The following is a 22,963-nucleotide window of genomic DNA, read 5'->3' as shown; positions in this document are numbered from 1 at the left end:
GTAGGATACAAAATCAATGTACAGAAATCAGTTGCATTCTTATACACTAATAATGAAGCAACAGAAAGACAAATAAAGAAATTTATCCCATTCACAATTGCACCAAGAAGCATAAAATACCTAGGAATAAATCTAACCAAAGATGTAAAAGATCTGTATGCTGAAAACTATAGAAAGCTTATGAAGGAAACTGAAGAAGATATAAAGAAATGGAAAAACATTCTGTGCTTATAGGTTGGAAGAATAAATATTGTCAAAATGTCAATACTACCCAAAGCTATCTACACATTCAATGCAATCCCAATCAAAATTGCACCAGCATTCTTCTCGAAGCTAGAACAAGCAATCCTAAAATTCATATGGAGCCACAAAAGGCTCTGAATAGCCAAAATAATTTTGAAGAAGACCAAAGCAGGAGGCATCACAATCCCAGACTTTAGCCTCTACTACAAAGCCGTAATCATCAAGACAGCATGGTATTGGCACAAAAACAGACACATAGACCAATGGAATAGAATAGAAACCCCAGAAATAGATCCACAAAAGTATGGCCAACTAATCTTTGACAAAGCAGGAAAGAACATCCAATGGAAAAAAGACAGTCTCTAACAAATGGTGCTGGGAGAACTGGACAGCCACATGCAGAAGGTTGAAACTAGACCACTTTCTCACACCATTCACAAAAATAAACTCAAAATGGATAAAGGACCTGAATGTGAGACAGGAAACCATCAAAACCCTAGAGGAGAAAGCAGGAAAAGACCTCTCTGACCTCAGTCGTAGCAATTTCTTACTTGACACATCCCCAAAGGCAAGGGAATTAAAAGCAAAAATGAACTATTGGAACCTCATGAAGATAAAAAGCTTCTGCACAGCAAAGGAAACAATCAACAAAACTAAAAGGCAACCAACAAAATAGGAAAAGATATTTGCAAATGACATATCAGACAAAGGGCTAGTATCCAAAATCTATAAAGAGCTCGCCAACCTCCACACCCAAAAAACAAATAATACAGTGAAGAAACGGGCAGAAAACATGAATAGACACTTCTCTAAAGAAGACATCCGGATGGCCAACAGGCACATGAAAAGATGCTCCATGTCGCTCCTCATCAGGGAAATACAAATCAAAACCACACTCAGATATCACCTCACGCCAGTCAGAATGGCCAAAATGAACAAATCAGGAGACTATAGATGCTGGAGAGGATGTGGAGAAATGGGAACCCTCTTGCACTGTTGGTGGGAATGCAAACTGGTGCAGCTGCTCTGGAAGACAGTGTGGAGGTTCCTCAGAAAATTAAAAATAGACCTACCCTATGACCCAGCAGTAGCACTGCTGGAAATTTACCCAAGGGATACAGGAGTACTGATGCATAAGGGGCACATGTACCCCAATGTTCATAGCAGCACTCTCAACAATAGCCAAATTATGGAAAGAGCCTAAATGTCCATCAACTGATGAACGGATAAAGAAATTGTGGTTTATATACACAATGGAGTACTACATGGCAATGAGAAAGAATGAAATATGGCCCTTTGTAGCAATGTAGATGGAACTGGAGAGTGTTATGCTAAGTGAAATAAGCCATAGAGTGAAAGACAGATACCACATGTTTTCACTCTTATATGGATCCTGAGAAACTTAACAGAAACCCATGGGGGAGGGGAAGAAAAAAAAAAAGAGGTTAGAGTGGGAGAGAGCCAAAGCATAAGAGACCCTTAAAAACTGAGAACAAACTGAGGGTTGATGGCGGGTGGGAGGGAGTGGAGGGTGGGTGATGGGTATTGAGGAGGGCATCTTTTGGGATGAGCACTGGGTGTTGTATGGAAACCAATTTGACAATAAATGTCATATATTAAAAAAATAATAAATAAATAAAATAAATAAAATAAAATGTCAAGATCATGAAAGACAAAGACTGAGGAACTGTTCCATATTAAAAATTGTTAAAGATAATTGATAAATAAATGCACTATTTGATTCTAAATTAGATCCCAGACCAGAGGGGGGTAAAATGTTTTTCTTCTGCTCTAAAAAATGTTGGTGGGACAATTGGCCTTTTTCATAGATCAGCTGTATAAATTAGATAATTAGATAGATAATTTGCTAGTACTGTAGCAATGTCAACTTCCTAATTTTGATCACTGTGCTTTGATTATATAAGGGAATATTGTTATTTTTAGGTAGTACATCCTGAGGTATTTAGGGGTAAATATGCATGCATCATGACTGCAACTTCCTGAAGTGATTCAGAAAATAAAATAATAATAGTAAGTAACTTGCCCAAGGGCACACAGCTATAAAGTGGTAGAGCTAGGATTCCAGCCCAGGTTGTCTAGCTTGCCAGGTCCCAGCTTTTAACCACTTTGTCATCCTGCCTCTTAAAGTAAAAATGCTCCCCCCACCCACCCTGCTTTGCCAGTTCCTCCACCTCACCTCCCTCTCCTGCAGCTCTTCGTGGACAGTTTGTAGGATGGCGGAGAGCATCATCTGCACCATTTTTATATTCCTCGAGGTCCGCAGGGTGAAGCCAAAGAATTTATATAGAAAAGCCTAGGAGAGGTGAAAGGGTAGAGGTGAAAGGCTATGCATAGCTTGGAATAAGCTTAGGGTAGCCTGGGGAATAGACATTTCCCAAACTGGCTTTGTAACTGTCAGCCAGCACCTTCCCCCAATGCCCCATCCTCCACACAGGCCCTCTTGTTCGGTGGGGGGGGGGGGGGGGGGGGGGGGCATCTGGATAAGGTAGTAATCCTACAGAGCAGGGACTCAAGCTAGAGTTAAGAGAAAGCTGTATTTCTAATTTCTCAAACTCTTAGGGTATGGATCATCCCTTTAGGGACTTTCCCTGATCCACATACTTCCCATTTCCAGCTAGGAAATGAAAAGTTCCTTACTTCAATGTTTTACAGTTTTCACCTCCTTGGTTAAGTTTATTCCTAGCTATTTTATTATTTTTGGTGCAATTGTAAATGAGACTGTTTTCTTAATTTCTCTTTCTGATGCTTCATTAAGTGTATAGAAATGCAACAGATTTTTGTATATTACTTTTGTATCCTTTACTGATTTCATTTATCAGTTCTAGCAGTTTTTTGGTGGAGTCTTTAGGATTTTCTGTGCATAGTATTGTGTTATCTGCAAATAGTGAAAGTTTTACTACTTACTTGCCAATTTGGATGGCTTTTACTTCTTTTTCTTGTCTGGTTGCTGTGGCTAGAACTTCCAGTTCTAATGTTGAATAAAAGTGGTAAGAGTGGACATCCTTGTCTTATTCTTGATCTTAAGGTAAAAGCTCTCAGTTTTTCACCATTGAGTGTGATGTTAACTGTAGGTTTTTCATATATGGCTTTCATTATGTTGAGGTATATTCTCTCTAAACTTACTTCGTTGAGAGTTTTAGCCATGAATGGATATTGTACTTTGTCAAATGCTTTTTCTGCATGTATTGAGATGATCATATGGCTTTTATCTTTTCTTTTGTTAATGTGATGTATTGTTGATTGATTTGTGAATATTGAACCACTCTTGCATCCCTGCACTAAATCCTACTTGATCATGGTGAATGATTTTTTAAAATGTATTGTTGGATTCTGTTTGCTAATATTTTGTTGAGCATTTTTGCATCCATGGTCATCAGAGATATTGTCCTGTGGTTTTCCTTTTTTGTAATGCCTTTATCTAACTTTGGTATAAGGGCCACAAACAAATGGAAAGATCTTCCATGTTCATGGATTGGAAGAACCAATATTGTTAAAATGTCTATACTACCCAAAGCAACCTACAAATTTAATGCAACTCCCATCAAAGTACCAACAGCATTTTTCATAGAAGTAGAACAATCCTAAAAATTGTGTGGAATTATAAAAAACAAACAAGCCAAACCAAATAAAACAAAACCCTGAATAGGCAAAGCAATCTTGAAGAAGAAGAACAAAAGGTATTACAATCCCAGGTTTCAAACTTCACTACAAATCTGTAGTAACCAAAACAGCATGGTACTGGCACAAAAAGAGACACATAAATCAATGGAACAGAATATAGTCCGGAAATAAACCCATGCTTTTATGGTCAGTTAATCTATGACAAAGGAGACAGAAATATACAATGGGAAAAAGTCTCTTCAACACATGAAATTGGGGAAACTGGATAGCTACATGTAAAAGAATGAAACTGAACCACTTTCTTACACCATACACAAAAATAAAATAGGTTAAAGACATAAATGTGAGGGGCGCCTGGGTGGCGCAGTCGGTTAAGCGTCCGACTTCAGCCAGGTCACGATCTCACGGTCCGTGAGTTCGAGCCCCCCGTCGGGCTCTGGGCTGATGGCTCAGAGCCTGGAGCCTGTTTCCGATTCTGTGTCTCCCTCTCTCTCTGCCCCTCCCCCGTTCATGCTCTGTCTCTCTCTGTCCCAAAAATAAATAAACGCTGAAAAAAAAAAAATTAAAAAAAAAAAAAGACATAAATGTGAGAGTTGGAACCATAAAATTCCTAAAAGAAATAATAGGTAGCAATTTCTTTGACGTCAGCCATAGAAACATTTTTGTAGATAGGTCTCCTCAGGCAAAGGAAACAAAAGCAAAATTAATCTACTGGAAATACACCAAAACAAAAAGTTTCTGCAGAGTGAAAGAAACCATCAACAAAACAAAAATTCAACCTATTGAATGGGAGAAGATATTTGCAAATGATGTATTTGGTAAAGGGCTAATATCCAGAATATATAAAGAACTTATACAACTCGACATCAAAAAAGCAAATAATTCAATTAAAAAATGGTCAGACGACCTGAATAGACATCTTTCCTAAGAAGACATATAGATGGCAAGTAGACATATGAAAAGATGTTCAACATCACTAACTATCAGGGAAGTGAAAATTCAAAACCACAAAAAAATATCATTTTACACCTGCCAGAATGGCTAAAATAAAAAACACCAGGAATAACAAGAGTTTGTGGGGATGGCGGGGTGGGGGGGGAGAGAAGGAACCCTTGTGCACTGTTGGTGGGAATGCAAACTGGTGTAGCCACTGTGGAAAACAGTATGGAAGCTCCTCAAAAAATTAAAGATAGACTAACCATATGGTCCAGCAAGTCCACTCCTGGGTATTTACTGAAAGAAAATGAAAACACTAACTCAAAAAGATATATTCACTCCTATGTTTATTGCAGAATTATTTATAATAGCCAAGATATGGAAGCAACACTGTCCATTGATAGATGAATGGATAAAGATGTGGAATAGAATATTACTCAGTCATAAAAAGAATTAAATCTTGCCATTTGCAACAACATGGATGGACCTAGAGGGTATAATGTTAAATGAAATAGAGAAAGACAAATACCATATGATTTCACTCATATGTGGAATTTCAGAAACAGAACAAATGAACAAAGAAAAAGGAGACCAACAAAAAAAACAGACTCTTAAACACAGAGAACAAACTGCTGGTTGCCAGAGTGGGGATGGGTGGGTGGACAAAGTACACTTATTGTGATGAGGGCTGAGAAATGTATAGAATTGTTAAATCACTGTATTGTACACCTGCAACTAATACAACACTGTATGTCTATTATACTTGAATGAAAAAATAAATTAAAAAACAACAAACAAAAAATAAAATAAATTTTGATAACAAAGTCTCACTTGAAAAATTTTAAAAATAAAAAAAGTTCCTTAAATTTGTGTAATTTTAAAATTAACATAGCATAATCGAAAAAGTATCTTTATGTAATGTTTATCTCTCCCTCCTCTGAATTTCAGTAGTCTTTATCCTTGCTTACTGTGCATTGCCTTTGTCTACCTTGTAATACTCATATTTACATACTCACCCACTTTCCTGCCTCAGGGTTTCTATATTTCCTATTTCTCTGTCTGGAATCTTCCCTGGGCTCTTCAAAACGCTGTTTCATTCTCTTTCTGATCCTGGCTCAGTGAGCCTTCCCTGACCTCCTAAATTCCTCTCCAGCTCACCATCCTGCTTCTTTCGTTCAAAGCTTCATCACAACTGCTAATTATCTTGTTAATGTATTTGTTAGGTTAGCTCTTAACTTGCCCCATGCTCTCATCTCCAATGAGAATAAAGCTCAGGAGCAGTGCATGTCTGGTTCATTGCTCAACTCCAGTGCTAACACAGTGCCTGACACAGTAGACAAATAGGGTATACCAGATGTTCAGTGAATGTTTCAACTCTCCCCCTAAAACCTCCTGTCTGTGGGCACCTTTTCTTCCCCTAGCAAATGCCTTTAGTGCTTTGGCCAGACTCAAGGGTTCCTTCCCTTCCCTGACTGCAGGCACCATCATGAGCAGTTCCTACCTGCAGCCTTTTTGGGCCTCTTTGCCCGGAGGTGCCTGAGAGTTACATTCTTCTCTCTCCCATCCCTGCCCCATACCAACTATGGAAGTGACAGAGAGGTGGAGGGGTGGGGAAGTACAAAAGCCCCCCTCACCTGTCTCTAACAGGATAGACTCTGCAGTATAGTTTCCATCCAGGGCTCCCCATATCCTTACTTAGCCTCTCCCCTTCCTATCATGCTTCCTTTACTTTATCAGCTTCTCCTGAGAGCACTTTCTTGCTAACTCACTTGACAAGGACCCCCACCTTAGGCTCTGCTTCTCTGAAACCTGACCTAAGGTAAACTGCTTCTCTGCTCAGCTGACAAATGATTACTCTTCCTAGACCTATTTATTCTTCTCTAGAGTGATGATCTTCTCAGTTTTCCCAGGACTGAGGTATTTCCTAACATGCTGGACTTTCAGAGCTGAAACCAGAACAGTCATGAGCGAACTGAGATGGTGGACCGCCTTTGAGAAAGCTCCTCTGGCCAGTGCCCACAGGCCAAGTAAACAGCTGCCCTCTGTGTTCCCAAGCAAACAGTGCACATTTTGATCCTGATGCTTACCACACTTATTGTAATTGTCCACTCTGTCCTCTGTTTGCTCAAGCAGACAATGATTTTCTGAAGGCAGAGTCTGTGTCTTTTATATGAGTATTCTACGCCTGATTCATGCCTCCTGTGTTGTGAGCATTTAGTACATATTTTTAATAACTTTATTGATAAGATCAGAATTCCTGCTTGCTTCATTTTACCACCCACAAAGCTTTGCATATAGCAGGTGCTTCATAAATATTTATTAATAATTAGAGAGCTAATAATCAGTCTTGGAAATAGGGCCTCTTCCCTGGAGGCCCCCCAAAGCCCAAGTAAAGTGTTGCTCAGTGATAGGAAAATAAGATTAAAAATCAAGAAACCTGGAATCAGGTGCCAATTTTACCTATAATTTGTGTAAAACTCTGAGTCCCTCTGGATTGAGCTGTCTGGTTATTTGGTCTGTTGAATTTACAGAGCAACTGCACAGATGTTGTTGTCTATATTCACCCACTCTCCTGTGCTGTAGGAGTTATTGCTACTTCCCAAGTGAGTCAACTGAAATTTCACGAAGGCTGAAACACTTGACCCAGATTACACCCGGAACACAGGAAAAGCTGGCACAGAAACAAAGCCTTCACCAGCATAGACCTTGAACTCTGTGAGCAAAGGAGCCCTTCCTCCTTACTCAGCTCTGCAGCCCCAACATCATGCACAGTGCCTGATCTATGGTATGCCCTCAAATATTACTTGAATTAACTTGCTTAAATGTGACTGTTAGGTCAATAATCTTTCCACTGCACCCAAATACCAGATCTAATCTGTTACTTCTGAACTACTGGGAGGTTTCATTAAGACAACAAATGGCAAAGTTCTTAATAAAACCCAAAACACTAAGCAAATGTAAGACACTGATATTTCTGCTGTTCCTGTGTGACCACCAGCTCCATGTCCTCCCCAACCCTCCCTTCCCCAGGACCAAGAAACATGGGTTTGCTTTTCCCCCAAGACCTGTACTTCATGTACATTTCTGTATTCCCTCCCCCCAAGCTCCACCCCCCCATTTGTCTCTTTGCAACTACCACCCCCAGCCGTGTGGTGTGCCATGCACGCAGACACACACACACACACACACACACACACACACACACACACCCCTACCTTCTCCTCTTCATCATCATCGCTGAAATAATTTATCCTCTCCAAGACAACCTTAATGAGTTGCTCCAGCCAGCTGTCATCATCGATAGCCAATAATGACTGACTTGAAAACTGAGTAAAAAGGGAGAAAAGGACCACACAGAGCAGTGGCCGGGATTTTCTGCCTCATGGAAGTGGGTCAGAAAGAAGCAAGAGACAAGGGGACATGGTCTGTAAATATGAAAAAAGAGCTCAAGAAATGGGGAGGAGCTGAAATATACAGAGGGGGTTAGTCAGGACTGAGAATGACAATATAGCAACAATGATGGTAATGCCAATTATGTATGTGAAACTATAGTCTACAAGGCTCTCTCTCTCTCCTATATTATCCTATTCAATTATGAGAGATAGGAGTTATTTCTATTTTACAGATGAAGAAGCTGAGGCTGGCAAAGGCTAAATAACTTGCCCAAGATCACAAAGCTAGGGCCCCATTTCCTTACTCTCTCTTGACAGTCGGACTTTGAGGGTGTGGAAGGTAAATTAAGGTTTAGGATATAGTCAGAGACTCTGATGCAGAGGCCAGGAGCCAAGGATTCCCCAGAAATAGGTTTTCTTGAGTAGGGAGGTCTCTTGATCATGTCTCAGTCTCTGGGGGGTCTCCCTCAGGATTCTAAAGAGGAGAAAGAAGGCAAGTGTGGAGGGAGGAATGTCTCATAGGGTGCTCACCTGGAGCAGCCTGCCTTCCCACTCCTCCTGATTCAGGCTCTTCTCAGTGTGATCTAGGAAAGGAGAAAGCATGATCTGCCCGACCAGAAGGCCCCAGATAGGGAAAAAGAACCAACATCTGGACACTATTCCAGGGGCCTTATGCCCATCATCACATTTAATTTTCACCATGACCCACAATATAACTATTCTCCCACTTTACAGAGACTCCAGGAAATGTATGACTTTTCAAAGGTCAAACGTACCCAGCAGGCAAGTGTTAGAACAAGGATACCAACCTGGGTCTCTCTGGTTCCAAAGCCCACACTCTTCCCTGATCCTCTGCCCACAAGAAGGGGCATTCTGGGAACTCTGGAGCCACAGAATTCTGGACTGCATATCTACTCAGTGCAGAACATGGTCCAAGAAGCAGACCTACCCAATGGCATCTCAGAAAGACAGAGAGACTGGTCCTGGTTCTCCTCACCCCAAGGAAGATCCATCCTGTACCTCGGGACTTCATCTCTTCTGGAGTCTGCCCCCCTGCCCCAGCTCCATTTCTCCCACCTTGCAGCCAACCCCTCACCATCCAGCATCTGCAACATCTGTGGGATCTCCGTCATCCACAGCTGGCCCACATTCGAGTTGATAACGGGGTGCAGGGAGGTGATAGGATGCAGGGCATATAGTAGCCTTAGAGAGCTTACACCAAACTCCCCTTCTCTATAGGGCTTCAGGGAAAACATCTGAGAAACAAGAGAAGCGAGCAGAAGGCAGAGAATGGATTTAAGGGAAAAGAAGGAAGAAAATAAGAACAAATCCATTGAATGGTAGAGCTGAAGCTTAGACCTTCCCATTCTTTTCCACCTGTGAACTACATGTTCTGCAAGATGCTCTCAAAACGTTGCCTCCTCTATGATGCCTTCTTTGATTCCTGGAGACCAAATCAGCTCATCACTCTTCTAAGATCCCAATGCACCCCATGTATTCCTCTACTAACATTTATCACACTGCATTATGGGTAGTTATTCCCAGGCTTGTCTTTCCCACTAAGACTGTGAACACTTCAAGAGCAGTTCTACACCTTGTCTTTCCAAGTATACATAATGTCTATAACATAATGTCTGGGCAAATAGAGAAACTCAAAACATACTTGCTGAGAAAATGAGATCCAGAAAGCCATGTCTAAGATCAACAGAGAACAGCTCACAATAAGGCCACATAGAATACAGGCCAGGTCTTCTCCAACCCACATTCCTTCCCTCCTCCAAGCTGTTTGGCCTGGATCACCTCTCCCCAAAGTCTCTATGATCTTTGGCCCTACCCTTTATTCCTTGCCCAGCACAATGCCTGGAATAGAGTGGTACTCAACTATTTGTAGAATGGGGAGATGGACGGATAGATGGATGGATGGAAGGATGGATGGCAAGGTAGTATTCATCCCATTCATTCATCACTTACCACAAGATGGGTCAGGAGTTTCTGTGGGGAGATGAACTGGGTAGCTGAGTTAAAAGAGGATAAGAGAATAGGACAGAGTCAGTGCCAGCTCCAGGATGCCCAACTTCCAGCCCCCCATTCCCAGCAGCCCACCATCCATTCTTTAGTGGAGGACAAAAAGCAAAGTGGAGAGTGAGCGTTGGTGCCATTGCCATGGGGATTTTGACATTTTGACTCAGCCTCAAAACAAACCATTTCCAGCATAAAACAGATGTGTGCGCACGCGCGCACGCGTGCGCGCGCGCACACACACACAGGAATATTATTCAGCTATAAAAAAGAATGATTATCTCGCCATTTATGACAACATGGATGGACCTAGGGGGTATAACACTAAGTGAAATAAGTACAACAGAAAAAGACAAATACCATATGATTTCACTTTTATGTGGAATCTACAAAACAAATCAAATGAACAAAGAAAAATAGAAACAGAAACAGAATCATAAATACAGAGAACAAACAGATGGTTGCCAGAGGTGAGAGATGGGCAAGATAGGTGAAGGGGATGAAGAGGTACAAACTTCCAGTTATAAAAGAAATAAGTCATGGGGATGAAAAGTACAAAGTAGGGAATATAGTCAACAATATTGTAATCATACTTATGGTGACAGATGATAACTATACTTATCATGGTGAACATAATGTATAGAATTGTCACATCACTACATGGTACACTTGAAATTAATACAACACTGTATGTCACCTATATCACAATTTTAAAAGTTTTTTTTTTTTTTTGATAGAAAAAGAGAAACTAGGGAAGAAAGGCTGCTATGTCAGCCTGGCATTGTCCAGCCAGAGCATGGTAAATGGTCATTACCCATGAGTGTATTCTATTAGTGTACACCTTGAAAACATCTCCCACTATTCTAAGTTGTAATCCAGGTATACATTTTATTGAGCGTAGACTTTCATATTTGAAAATCCTAGGTCCATATTTTAAATATCTATTGTTCATATGGATTATAATCAGAACTCTCAACACTGGGAAAGTAATTTGTTACCTTTCCACCTTTAAAACCCTAATAAAGAATGCTTATTTTCCAAACACACAAGCACACATACATACCCCAAGTAATGTGCTGAACAGATATCCTCACCCCAACTCTGACTCCCACTGGGACTCAAGGTCAAGAAGGGGTGAACAAAGAGTAATGCTCAGAATTGGGGCAAAGGGTCAGGAATGTCTGTGTACACATTACTTTGTAATTAACAACAATATTCTTACATCTCTACTCCAGTGTTTCAAGATGAGGAATAAAGGCAAGAAGGATTTGTGTCTGGGGTTGCCTCTCTCCCAGAGAAATCCCCTTTTCATTCATGTGAAGGGCCAAATGGCATCAATCTGCTGTGCTAACCCTTTGCCTACCTCCTCCATCATGGCTCAGGCTCACAGCCATAGCCCTGCAGATCTGCACCCTGTCCCTACACCCACCGCCCCTTCAGAATCTCACCCTGTCTCCTGCCCCCACTCTCCCTGCCTGTGGCAGCCTGTGCTTTCACAGTTAACCTCTCTCCACAGTCTTCCCCACCGTGTACTTACGCCTGAGGTGAAAGCTGCTGAGGTAGGGAACCTGGCCCAGGGAACGGGCCCTCAGAGCCATTTTCGTGGCCATCTTACTCAGGGGCACGAAGGCCAAGGTGTTGCTGGGCTGGCATACCAAGGTGATCAGTTTGGGCAAGGTTACCTAGTAAGATGTGGCAAGGGATTCAATGTCAAGCCCCAAATTAGCCCCAACCATAAGTTCTCCAACCCCATGGCTTTGTCTTCCTTTCCTGGAGGGGCATTTGAGACCTTATATACACAGTCTGCCCATTCCCTGCCCTTCCCTCTCACCCTCTTTCCCTTTCCACTCCATGTTGGTAAAACATAACCAAGGTCCTGATTAAAATTACAGTAAGAAGGACTTGATTAGATAGAGGGGCTTCTTGAAATTTGGAATTGTGTGACTTGTAATCACCTTCACTGGGGAACATCCCAAGGGTAGAAGACATGCTAGTGATCAGGAGACAGCTTTGCTGGGAGAGGGGGACTCTGGGAGGGAGAGTAAATCACAGCTTTTCCTCCCATGGCCCCTGACTCAACTCTGACCCACACAGCAACCCGTAGGAGTCTTCAAGAATCCCTAGAGATTGCTAAGACCAGCAAGGGTGAATAATCACCAACTTTTTTACAGAAAGAGAAACTGCAACCTGGAGAGCAATTTACTCAAGATTTTACAGCCAGAAACTGGCTGAACAGGACCCAGGCTCAGGCCTCCAGGTTTACCATCCAGTGACCCTCTTCTGCTCCACTGAGCCACTTCTTAGAGAAGTCCCAGGCACTTGAGTGGTTTCAGACAGAGGTGGGGAGGGTGGAAGAGACGGTACAAGGGGTTATATGGAGTTGGGAGGGGGTGGAAGGCAGGCAGAGAGTATGCAATCTGGGTGTCAGGGTAGTGATCTGGGGAGTCAGGGGAGGAGGAGATGAAGGGGCCTCTTTGACCCTAGTTGTTTGTACCATCTGTAGGATTTTGGAACACGTTAGTTGGATGTCCTCTTCATTCTGGAATAAGAAAAGGAAATATTTTAATCTGAAACCAGTGCTAGCTGAGTCTTCTGGCTCAAGGCCTCCCCTGGCTCACCTCTCAGAGTTTAAGATGTCAAAGCCCATTCCCATTGTGCCAACCATACCCTCCTCTTCTTTCCCTTCTGCTCCCAACCTGCCCTTCTCTTGCTCCCACCCTCTGTCTGCTCTCTGCCTGGACCCTGCTCACTGAGCAGTCAGACTCGCTGAGCTTGATGACATAGTTGATGATGATGCTCCCCTGGGGCGGGGCCAAGTAGTCATGCTGGATCAGCATCTCGATGAAGTTCAGGAGGGCCCTTCGCACCTGTGGGAGTTATAGACCATCATGTGGCAACATAGGAAGGCACATCAGTATGACCCTTCGTATTCCAGGTGAGGACACAGAGGACCAGAGCAGGTGAGGGGTATCTTCAAGCGACTCAGATCTCCTGACTTCAAACCCAATGTGACTCTTCAGTGGGCTCCAGGGGATGACAGCCACTGACCCTGACCACCTTACTCCACCCTCAAATTCTAGCCCATTTCAGCTGCTACCAGGATGGACCATCCTCCTGAAGAACTGTAAGCACTTAGCTTGCCCACACCTTATATAAGATAAGAAATTGGCAGAAGTATTGGGTAGGGAGAAATCGGAGTCTAGGAAAAGTACCATGTTCTGGCCTTCGTTGAGAAAGCCAGGAATGAATCCCTCAAGTCCTGAGGGCCCAGCCCTCATGATCCCAGTCTCTCCATTAACCTTCTGAATATTTAGGACTTTTTTTTTAGGGATAGTGTCATTGTTGTCCATTTGGCACCCTAAACCACTGCTCCTCTTCTCCCTGTCCTGCGCGATTCAGAGCTGGGAGCAGTTTCTGCCTCTAAGCCTGGCAGAGCTTGTTAAAACCATGGCTTCTCAGACCCCATGCTAGATATAATGTTTGAGGTCTTCTTCCCCTCTGAATTTTTAGTATCCTTTAGAGCTCTGTGTCCCCACTGACAAGGCTCAGAAAATAGCTGGAACCACCTGTCCGCTTCTCAAATCCTTCTCAGGTTTGAAGAGCCCAAATGTAACCATGGGAATGTCTGAGGCCATGAAGAGCTTGGTAAGAGTGCCTTACCTCTCCCCTCATCCATGAACCTCCCCCTCTCCATTTTATACAACTTCGAGGTCTCATAAAACCAATTGCCCTCCCAGCCCAAACATTTAGCCTTTCTGCTCACTGGTTTGAGATCCTCCTGAATCATGATTATGACTGAATGCATCACCTCATTCTTCAGTTGCTCTGTCTGGGGCACTAGAGAAAAGACAGACATGCAGCTGGGGGTCAATTTCCACCCTTCTCTGTTGTTTTGGGAGGCACAAGAAGATAGACAGCTGGGAGGAATTCTAGGTACTGTCCTGGTATTCAAGGGCCAGTTAGAATCCCTAGAGGTTATTTCCACCATACTTTTGCTTCAAAGCAGACTGAAGAGTGACCTAAAACAGTATTTTCATCAAGCTGGCATTTGAGCTCCAGCCCTTTCCAGTTTCCTATGACTGCCCACACAAATCCACCTCTCCAGCTGCTCCCCCTGCCCCATATATATCTCAACCTTTAGAACTATGACCACTGTTCTTCTGTTCTTCTTTATGTGAATTCCCTCTCCTAACTTGCTGTTACAATCTCCTTGCCTGCATCTCCTGCACAGAGCCCATCTCATCTCTGGATTGACAAGCTTCTCTGTTTTCCTATTGCACATCACCATGCTCACATTTAAACAACCTATCACATATTATCTTGCATTGTTTCACTATCTGAACAGCTTTATATTCCCCGCTTGATAGTGAACTCTTTTGAGAGTAGAGACTATGTTTTATTTAAGTGTCTATTTTCAGTACCTTGCACCATGCTAGGCACAAAGCAAAGGTTTGGCAAACACTTGATTGGAGTTGAAGCCTATTCCCCCAAGATAACAATCATAGACTACATCACTATGAAACTGACTGCATAGTGGGAACTGGTCTAAGCACCTCGCATATGTTTTTCTCATTTAATCTTCACTAAAAACCCTGAAAGGTAGGTATTAATATTACCTCCATTTTCAGATGAGGAAATAGAGGTACAGACTAAAAGCAACCTGTTACAGTTTGCACGCTAATAAGAAGTGAAGCCAAGATTTAAACCTATTGAGTTTACTTTGAGTTTACATTGAGTTTAAAACCAAGTTTTTAACTACTACATGGGACTGTCTCCCAGAGAAAAGAGCTCTCATAGGAAAGAAGATCCATAGGACCAGGCCACTCACCTTTCTGGAGCACATCTGTGAAAATTTGAATGGTTGATACTATCTTGGCTGGATCCTTGGATTCCATGTTCTCTCGTATTAAGGTTACCACCCGATCATTATATAACTTGGCTATCAGAAGGGTGCGAATACAAGGGAATCAAGTGTATGTTTAAGTAGGAAGTGGTAAGTAGAAGTAAATCATGTTTAGCAAACCACTGATGCCATGAATTAGATAAACTAGTGTCCTTTAGGTTGGAGAAAGGAAAAAGGGAAAAAGAGAGCCAGTGTTTACTCAGCATTTACCATGTGCCAAGCACAGGGCCAGATCATTTTCCTGAGCTGGGCTCTGTCCCTCCACGGCCCCACCACATGCCCTCCCATAGGTCAGCACACTTTTCATGATGATTAGTGTTGTAATTACAGGATCACCTTTCTTTTTTTTTTTTTTTTATGTTTATTTATTTTTGAGAGAGAGAGAAACAGAGCATAAGTGGGGGAGGGGCAGAGAGAGAGGGAGACATAGAATCCAAACAAAGCAGGCTCCAGGCTCTGAGCTGTCAGCACAGAGCCCAATGCGGGGCTCAAACCCACAAACTGCAAGATCACAACCTGAGCCGAAGTCGGACCCTTAACTGACTGAGCCACACAGGAGCCCCTACAGGATCACCTTTCTGAGCTGGGAATCAGTGAAGGAGAAAGAGAAGTCAACTTCAGGTAAAGGGAATGGAGCTATGTCTATACCCTTCGAGATTCATTGAATTTCAGGCAAAGCTCACATGGATCACTTTGCATTTAATCTAGAAGAATGGGAGCCTCTTATGGGAACTTAGGCCCCTGCTCCAGTCCAAGGAGACAAAAAAATGATCCTGAGTGCCCACCCACACAAATACCTGGGGTTAGGGAACTGTGGTAACTTACTCAGGATATAGAAGGCCTTCAGGGCAAGGCTGTGGTCCTGTACAGAGTGATGATTTGAGTCCTCAACTGTTTCACTCAGCTGTGGGGAGACCAAGGCCATCAGACCCAGGAGGACTGAAACTAAGGGCCCTGAATGTGGATGAGGAAACCAAGGCATGTATCCATGGAAAGTGTGGTGCTTAGCCATAAGGAGAACAAGAAAACAGAACCCAGGAATCCACATTCCCAGCCCCAAAGGGAAGAAGACAGTGGGAAGCAAATTAAACATACAGAAGGTAACCCTTTTCTGAAAAATGTTCAGTTTTCCTCTTCCTACTCTAGGCTGCAAAACAGAGGGCCTGACATTTCGCACAGGTATTATGGAGTGGTTTGAACTTTCTGCCTTTTAACCAGAGATTAGGGGGAAGTAGCAAAGGTCTGTGACCTTCAAGAAACATGTAGAATGTACCCAATTTACCTCATGGAGAATATCCCACTCAGTTCCCGGAATCCAGGCATTTGCCTATTCCAGGGAAACCTGATGTGTATGGTTAAGGTCACCATGTGAAAGACACCTCCATCGTGTGGAGGTTGTGACCTGAGCTGGGGTAGCCATCACCTCCAAAGAAGAGAGAAAGCAAGCCCATAATCCTTCTAGCCCCATAACACTCACCTGTTTGAACAGCATGCCTATAATATTTCCCAGCTGGGATTCCAAGTTTATACCTCCACAGCCACTAAGAGCCAGAGCATCTATAAGTTGGAAGATACACTGTGTGCATAAGGACAGAATAAGTACAAGTCAGCTCAGACTTTCCACAGCCTCAAAAGAAATCCTCTGTCCTCACATCTACTCTTCAAGGATGGCCCAAGTCATCATTGTTTCACACTGCCCTCTTGGACATTTCCAAAAAAGGCTCAGGGTCTAGTTCTTTCATAGCCTAACACAGTCATGACCTGCCCTTCCACTTTGCTCAATAAGCTATACTTATTTTCATATAATCTCATTATTCCACAGAAACCTATAGGGAAATTCAACATTGCAAGTATTGGCTGCCTTCAAAGGAGCAGGATAAATTTTAAAAAGTCAACATTTCCTCTCCTTTGGTCTACCTGATGGATTCCCAGTTAGGGCCAGCTTGCTTAAATAGAGCTGGCTAGTGCTAGTTGATGTCCAAACAAAATTATACTGTGGGCTGATAACTATCTTGATTCTTGACCACCATTCCTTGGAGAGAGGGAGGAGGAGGAATGAGAAGGAGAAAGGAAGTAGTCAAAACATTTCCACTGTCAGCCAAGACATGAGGTGAAATTTCCACCTGAATAATCTTCAGACTAGTAGTTGGTATACAAATTTCAGCCTTCAACTGGCTAATTGGCTACATAGAGCAAACCTTTGTTCCAAATTCACAGACCGTACACCAGGCAACATGGAGACATGTGCCAGAAGGGAGATTAAACAAGAGATTGTGTGGCTGGTCCACTAATGTGGAAAACTCAGAGCATATGTGTGAGAAAGGCCATCCCTTTATATACCAAGGAAAGTGTATTTGAGGTGGTAGCATAACAGTAGACTGAACACTGTAGTCACTGGAAACTTGATGTTAATGTGTGTTGCACTCAAAAAAAAATCCTCCTCTTTGAAATTCACAAATGCACATTAGCATATTTAGTAACCCTGAAAAATATGCCTCTCAGATGCCTATTGGTGCATAATTGACCAATATGTGCAGCTACCATGCTCTAAAATCCATCACTGTGTTAAAACTGAAGTCAGATTCCCACAGGTTTGTCCCAGCCAATGACTGAATATGGCAGGTCCACTAAAGCGGGCCTATTAGTCCTTCAAGATATAGGACTTTTCTGATGGGTAACTTTGGTTCAGTGACTCCCTGTTGGCTTTACTAAAACTTTCTTACAACTGCACTGTAATCTAAAACCTTCCTCTCTTTCCTCTCCCCTTCCTTCCCTCCTTCTCCCTAGCCTTATCAAGGGTCAGACATACATCATAGTCTGATGGCTCTCCAAATCCTCTCTGTTTCTATCCCTGTTTTCTCTCACAGATGTTTCTCCAATAAATCTCTTGCACCTCTAATCACATGTTAGTATTTGCTTCTTGGAGGACCAGATTAGCCTACATACTGAAAGCTCTGAGAAGTCCTGCATTTAAGATATTTATTTAATTTTAACTCAGTATTTCCCACCCATTTTGCTAACTAACACATCTTCTTTTTGCAGAATCCCCATTAAAATTTGAAGGGAAATTGGCTTGAGGAATGCCATTGAAATGGAAGAAGGACTTAACAATCAGAAAATTTGGGTAGTGGTTCCGAGTCCTCTGCTCCTAAAAATATCTATTATTGGTGTAACAGTTCTAAGGTAGGCAGAATATAGCAATGGCCCCCCCAAATTCCAGGGCCTTTCTCCCAGTTATTCAATCAAGCAGTAACGTAGGTGTTTATATGTAGAGATTTTGCAGACATAATTAAAGTCCCATACCAGCTGACCTTAAAATAGGGACATTATCCAGGTGGGCTTGATCTACTCTGATGAGCCATTTAAATCTGAGAGAGATTCAAAGTGTGAGATGAATTCAAAATGGGAGTGGCAGAATTCCAACAAAACCTCACTTTACAAAAACAAGTTTCAGGCAGGATTTGGCCTGTGGGCCGTGCTCTGCCAACCCCAGCATTAATTACTCAGTAAACATGGAAAGCATAAACCCATTAAATTATCTTCTCACCCTATTCCAATCACCTGGGAAATGTAGAAAGGTGCCACTTTTGCAGACATCAAAGTCATTAACCATCGGGTTAAACGGTTCACTTGATTCTTGAGTTTGGATGGTGGAATGAGGAAGAAGAGATGACCAATTATCACCAGAGCTTCCTCTGTCACCTGTGCCCAAGGAAACACAACAAACTTGCCTCAGCTCAGGGATGAAGGCAAGATAATCCTTTAGAGGCTTTGCTTTAGTCCTCTTTGTATCTGCAAGGTTTAGCACAGTGCCTAGCAAATGATGGTAATCAGTAAATGTAAGGTTGCTTAATTGCATACATATCATGTGAACAGACAGTGGAGTTTTCTGATAGTACCCTTTTAAGGAGAATGGGAAGAGGAACCTGAGGAGAATCACCCTGCTCTTTTGGAAGAGCCATTTAAGTTATCCTCCCACCAATAAGTGGCTAGACATGGCCCTGTCCCATCTTTGATTCAAGACTTACTCCTTCAGCCCATGCATCCAGCCTCTGCTATCTACAATCCCACCTTGTTGTTGCTCCTCAGGGACCAACGATTGAAGAGAACCCGAAGGGTGAGGTAAGCCTTGATGGACAGCGCCTCTTGTGTGATGTCCATTATTTCATCATTCTTAGTACCCAGATCCAGATGTTTCCGGGCACTGATGACCAATCCTTTGAGCACTATGAGGGTTACAGGGAGTTTGAGCTGCACATCACCTTTCCTTTCCCACAAAACGAAACATACATACATGTGGGCACAGTCTTCTCATCCCCAACTCTAAAAGGGTCTGTGGTCGGGGCGCCTGGGTGGCGCAGTCGGTTAAAGCGTCCGACTTCAGCCAGGTCACGATCTTGCCGTCCGCGAGTTCGAGCCCCGCGTCAGGCTCTAGGCTGATGGCTCAGAGCCTGGAGCCTGTTTCCGATTCTGTGTCTCCCTCTCTCTCTGCCCCTCCCCCGTTCATGCTCTGTCTCTCTCTGTTGCAAAAATAAATAAACGTTGAAAAAAAATTAAAAAAAAAAAAATAAAAGGGTCTGTGGTGTCCTGTGCTGGGAAACACCAACCCATTCACCATCTCCCAACTATCTCTCTTTTCTGACCACACTTTGTCCACACAGCAGGGAAAGGGAAAGTGGTTGAGGCTGTCTACACCCACAGCATCCCTAATCAAACTTGGTCCTTGCCCCAGATCAGGTGAAGAAAAGTCAGATGGAGAAAAGCAGCTGCTCTCAGACATTTCCTGCCCCTCCCCAGCCTTCTGGGATCCATATTCAGAGGGACCCAGTCTCATTCTTCCCTTCTTTCCTCTCTCCCTTATTCGAGTAGAGTCTTCCCCAGACCCTCCTAATCCTCACCATGACATACTGCCAACATGTCATCCTCCTTTTGGGCCATCCTCAGAAGGTGCAGGATATATTCCCATGTGACACCAATGTAGGGGTCTGCACCTAAGAGAGAGAGTACAAGAAAAACATCCCTATCCCAGGGAGGGGTGCATCCTAGCCTTACTGTAGGAAACTCTATAGATTGGGAGGCAGGAGACCTGGGTTCTGATCCTAGCTCTGCCTCCAGAGTCTGGGCAACCTGGAGCAAGTTACTTAATTTATCTGAGTTTCAGCTTCTTCAACTGTTAAATAGGACTACAATTCCTGATGTGACTGCTGCACAGGGCTGCTGGAAAGATTAAGCTCAATAATGGATGTTAGCACAGCATACAGATACAAGATATTGGTACAGCCTAGGCATGAACAGTCCCTTCCAAGGACCCTTAAGGAAATAAAGAGCGATGATGTCTGAAGTGGATGTGAAAACATTTGTCCTGATTATATCAGGATACACATTTCCAATTTCTGTTACTGTGTCCTCTGAGCTTGCTGTGCAGCCTAAACCACATGCCTTGTCATTTTTATCTTAATGCCCAGAAGGTCAGCTGACTTCCCCCAGATTCTCTTTGGCCCCAGTTCCAAGTGGTAAAGGGAAGTCACTGTCATAGGCCGGTGACTTGATTATTTTTTCATACTTTGTGATTGGGAGAGGGGAGTGGAATGAGTAAGAGAGCCACTGCCATCACCAATAGCCACCAGGATAGAGATTGTATGATGATTCTTGGCCTCATCCTGCTACACTATTACCTTCCAAGCCTCTAATCAAATTCAAAACTTAAGGTTCCCTTAAGTAAACCACTCCTTGCTTCCTCCTTTGCCCCACCCCACCACTCTATTCTGCCTTCTCTCTCCACCTGGAGTCTTCTCTCCAGCTCCACAGTCTCTCATGCTCTAATATGTCCTACTCTGCCATTCTTGGTCTCCAGAAACTTCCTCCTGAGTTCCCAGCAGCCCAATAGGGACCTAGTTTGTCCCCTTCCCATCTACACATACACCCCATGACTAAACTAAATGGAGATGTCCAATGAGAGGAATCAGGAGGATAAAGCTAGTCTAGAATAAATACAATGCCCCCACCCCCTGCTGGCCCTATCCTCTTCTCAGACTAACTCTTCCACAATAGGGATCTATACCCTGGCAGAAGATGAGTCTCCCCACTGCAACCAGGAGACCGTTTGGGGGCAGGTTGTTCAAATGCCATCTGTCCCACAGCTTGAAGATGACTATTCCTGGAGACTGGAACCCCAGAGCCAATAGGACTTCAGTGCACAACTCCTCCAGTTCTCCCTCTGGCTTCTGAAAAGAGAAAGACTAACTGTTCCAAGGCTAATCCCCGAGATGAGTCCCACAGCTCTGAGAATCAGAGTTGGTCAATAAGTTATTCTCCTCCATCGAGTAGGCAGGAACTCACCTACCACCCATCCAACAGACACCTTCCCAGTGATGGAGGGCAAGAGCTTCCTAAAGTGTGCAAAGAACAGGAAGACAAGAAATCCGCACAAACTGTGTATTGGGGTGGGAGGGGGGATTAAGGTTTCCAAAGCACAGAGGTTTCACTGCAGCAGCAAGTGAATCATCAGGAAAGTGGGTAGATTACAGAAGCAACTTTGGAAGTCCCTGGAAGGTCAGTGGTCTTGATCAGAAGACAGGCCTGCCAAAGAAGGCAGGCAAACTGGAAGGAAGATACCCCATAGGTAGGTAGTTAACAAAGAAAATAAGGAACCAGATTAACCCAATGTCAGGGAAGTAAGTACAAAGTATGTGAATAGATGGATAAGTAGATATCATGAATGTTCAGTCTAAAGGTGGGTTAGCATACAGATATGTGGGTTTAAATAAGTTAGTAAATAGATTGAGATGCTTAGTTGAGTTGTAATAACAAAGGTGACCACCTAAGGAATCCCAGGACACAGTCTGAAAACCAGGTCAGACTCTGAGATCAACAGCCCAAATCCTTCCCCCTTTCCATTTCACTCCTCCTGCCTCACCACTTCACTTCACTACTGTATCTTCCAGTTCTGTCTATGTCACAGTTCTTGAGATAGGCTCACAGTACAAGATATGGACTCCAGCAAACTGTTTAGAAATGAGATACTCATATCCAAGTTCTCACATAGTTTAGTTTCCAAGTGTCATCATCCACCAGAAAGAACTCTTGGGCTCACACCTGGGTGCTTTCTTTCCCCAAAGCTCCCAACCCAGAGGCACAACTCCTCACCATGGTCTTCATGTAGTCAACGATGATATCTGTCACCTTCTGGCATCGTGGAGTTGCCATCTTGTTATTTAGGATTTTGACTTTCAGCAACTTGAGCGTTTGTAAGACATTATCTGCTGACAACTATAGGAGAGAGGGGACTCAAGGAGAAAGGAAGGTTGAAGGGTAAAGATAATAAAGAGAATAATGATCCCTGGTCAAGAAAGGAAGAGGAGGAGTGAATCTAGAAAGAGGATTAAAGCTGGATCAGAGGTTGAGGAGTGAAGAATATGGGTCAGACTAGGAACACTGGAACTAGACCTGGAGCTATGAATGGACTGGACCAAGTAGTGCTCTGCTGACTGGAAATTTTCCCACTCTCCTGGCACAATGGGTGTGTGCCCAACCAAATACCTTGATCGAGATGGTCTTATGCTGGGTGGAGCCAGGAAGATGTCTGAGATGTCCTCACCTGACCAGCAACTTGGAGTGCCTCCATAAAGTCCTTGATGTTCTTTTCTGAGACATCCAAGTTCCCGTCCGTGATCTCTGAAGAACCTACCATAACTATAAACATCTCTATAAGAAATAACAATGGTGAGGAGGGGGAGCTGTTTCTCTCTTGCTATAGGTGGGTATTTCATTACAGGTGGGTATCATGGTATGATGAAAACATGCAAAGAATAATTAAGAATCAGAAGAC

The 22,963-nt window shown here is 43.2% G+C and overlaps 1 protein-coding gene across 1 annotated transcript in view; it reads right to left on the bottom strand.

Annotated features, from left to right (window-relative positions):
• LOC112867338 (maestro heat-like repeat-containing protein family member 1) overlaps positions 1 to 22,963 on the bottom strand; it is a 115,746-nt gene that overhangs the window by 54,335 nt on the left and 38,448 nt on the right. Inside the window, exons 3-19 of the mRNA XM_086714328.1 lie at positions 22,733 to 22,827; positions 22,282 to 22,404; positions 21,197 to 21,359; positions 20,034 to 20,126; positions 19,207 to 19,361; positions 18,697 to 18,837; positions 16,613 to 16,711; positions 15,961 to 16,039; positions 15,061 to 15,171; positions 13,996 to 14,069; positions 12,983 to 13,099; positions 12,727 to 12,771; positions 11,770 to 11,914; positions 10,185 to 10,228; positions 9,310 to 9,469; positions 8,745 to 8,797; positions 2,441 to 2,557 (exon numbers count right to left, since the gene is read on the bottom strand). Of these exons, the coding sequence (XP_086570454.1) occupies positions 2,441 to 2,557; positions 8,745 to 8,797; positions 9,310 to 9,469; positions 10,185 to 10,228; positions 11,770 to 11,914; positions 12,727 to 12,771; positions 12,983 to 13,099; positions 13,996 to 14,069; positions 15,061 to 15,171; positions 15,961 to 16,039; positions 16,613 to 16,711; positions 18,697 to 18,837; positions 19,207 to 19,361; positions 20,034 to 20,126; positions 21,197 to 21,359; positions 22,282 to 22,404; positions 22,733 to 22,827 (1,814 nt within the window). The remainder of the gene's footprint in view (positions 1 to 2,440; positions 2,558 to 8,744; positions 8,798 to 9,309; positions 9,470 to 10,184; positions 10,229 to 11,769; positions 11,915 to 12,726; positions 12,772 to 12,982; positions 13,100 to 13,995; positions 14,070 to 15,060; positions 15,172 to 15,960; positions 16,040 to 16,612; positions 16,712 to 18,696; positions 18,838 to 19,206; positions 19,362 to 20,033; positions 20,127 to 21,196; positions 21,360 to 22,281; positions 22,405 to 22,732; positions 22,828 to 22,963) is intronic.

This window comes from Puma concolor, chromosome B4, assembly GCF_028749965.1.
Source record: "Puma concolor isolate L17-30 chromosome B4, mPumCon1.1.hap2, whole genome shotgun sequence".
In the NCBI taxonomy this organism is placed as follows: Eukaryota; Metazoa; Chordata; class Mammalia; order Carnivora; family Felidae; genus Puma; species Puma concolor.
This window is presented reverse-complemented; position numbering and strand designations above follow the sequence as displayed.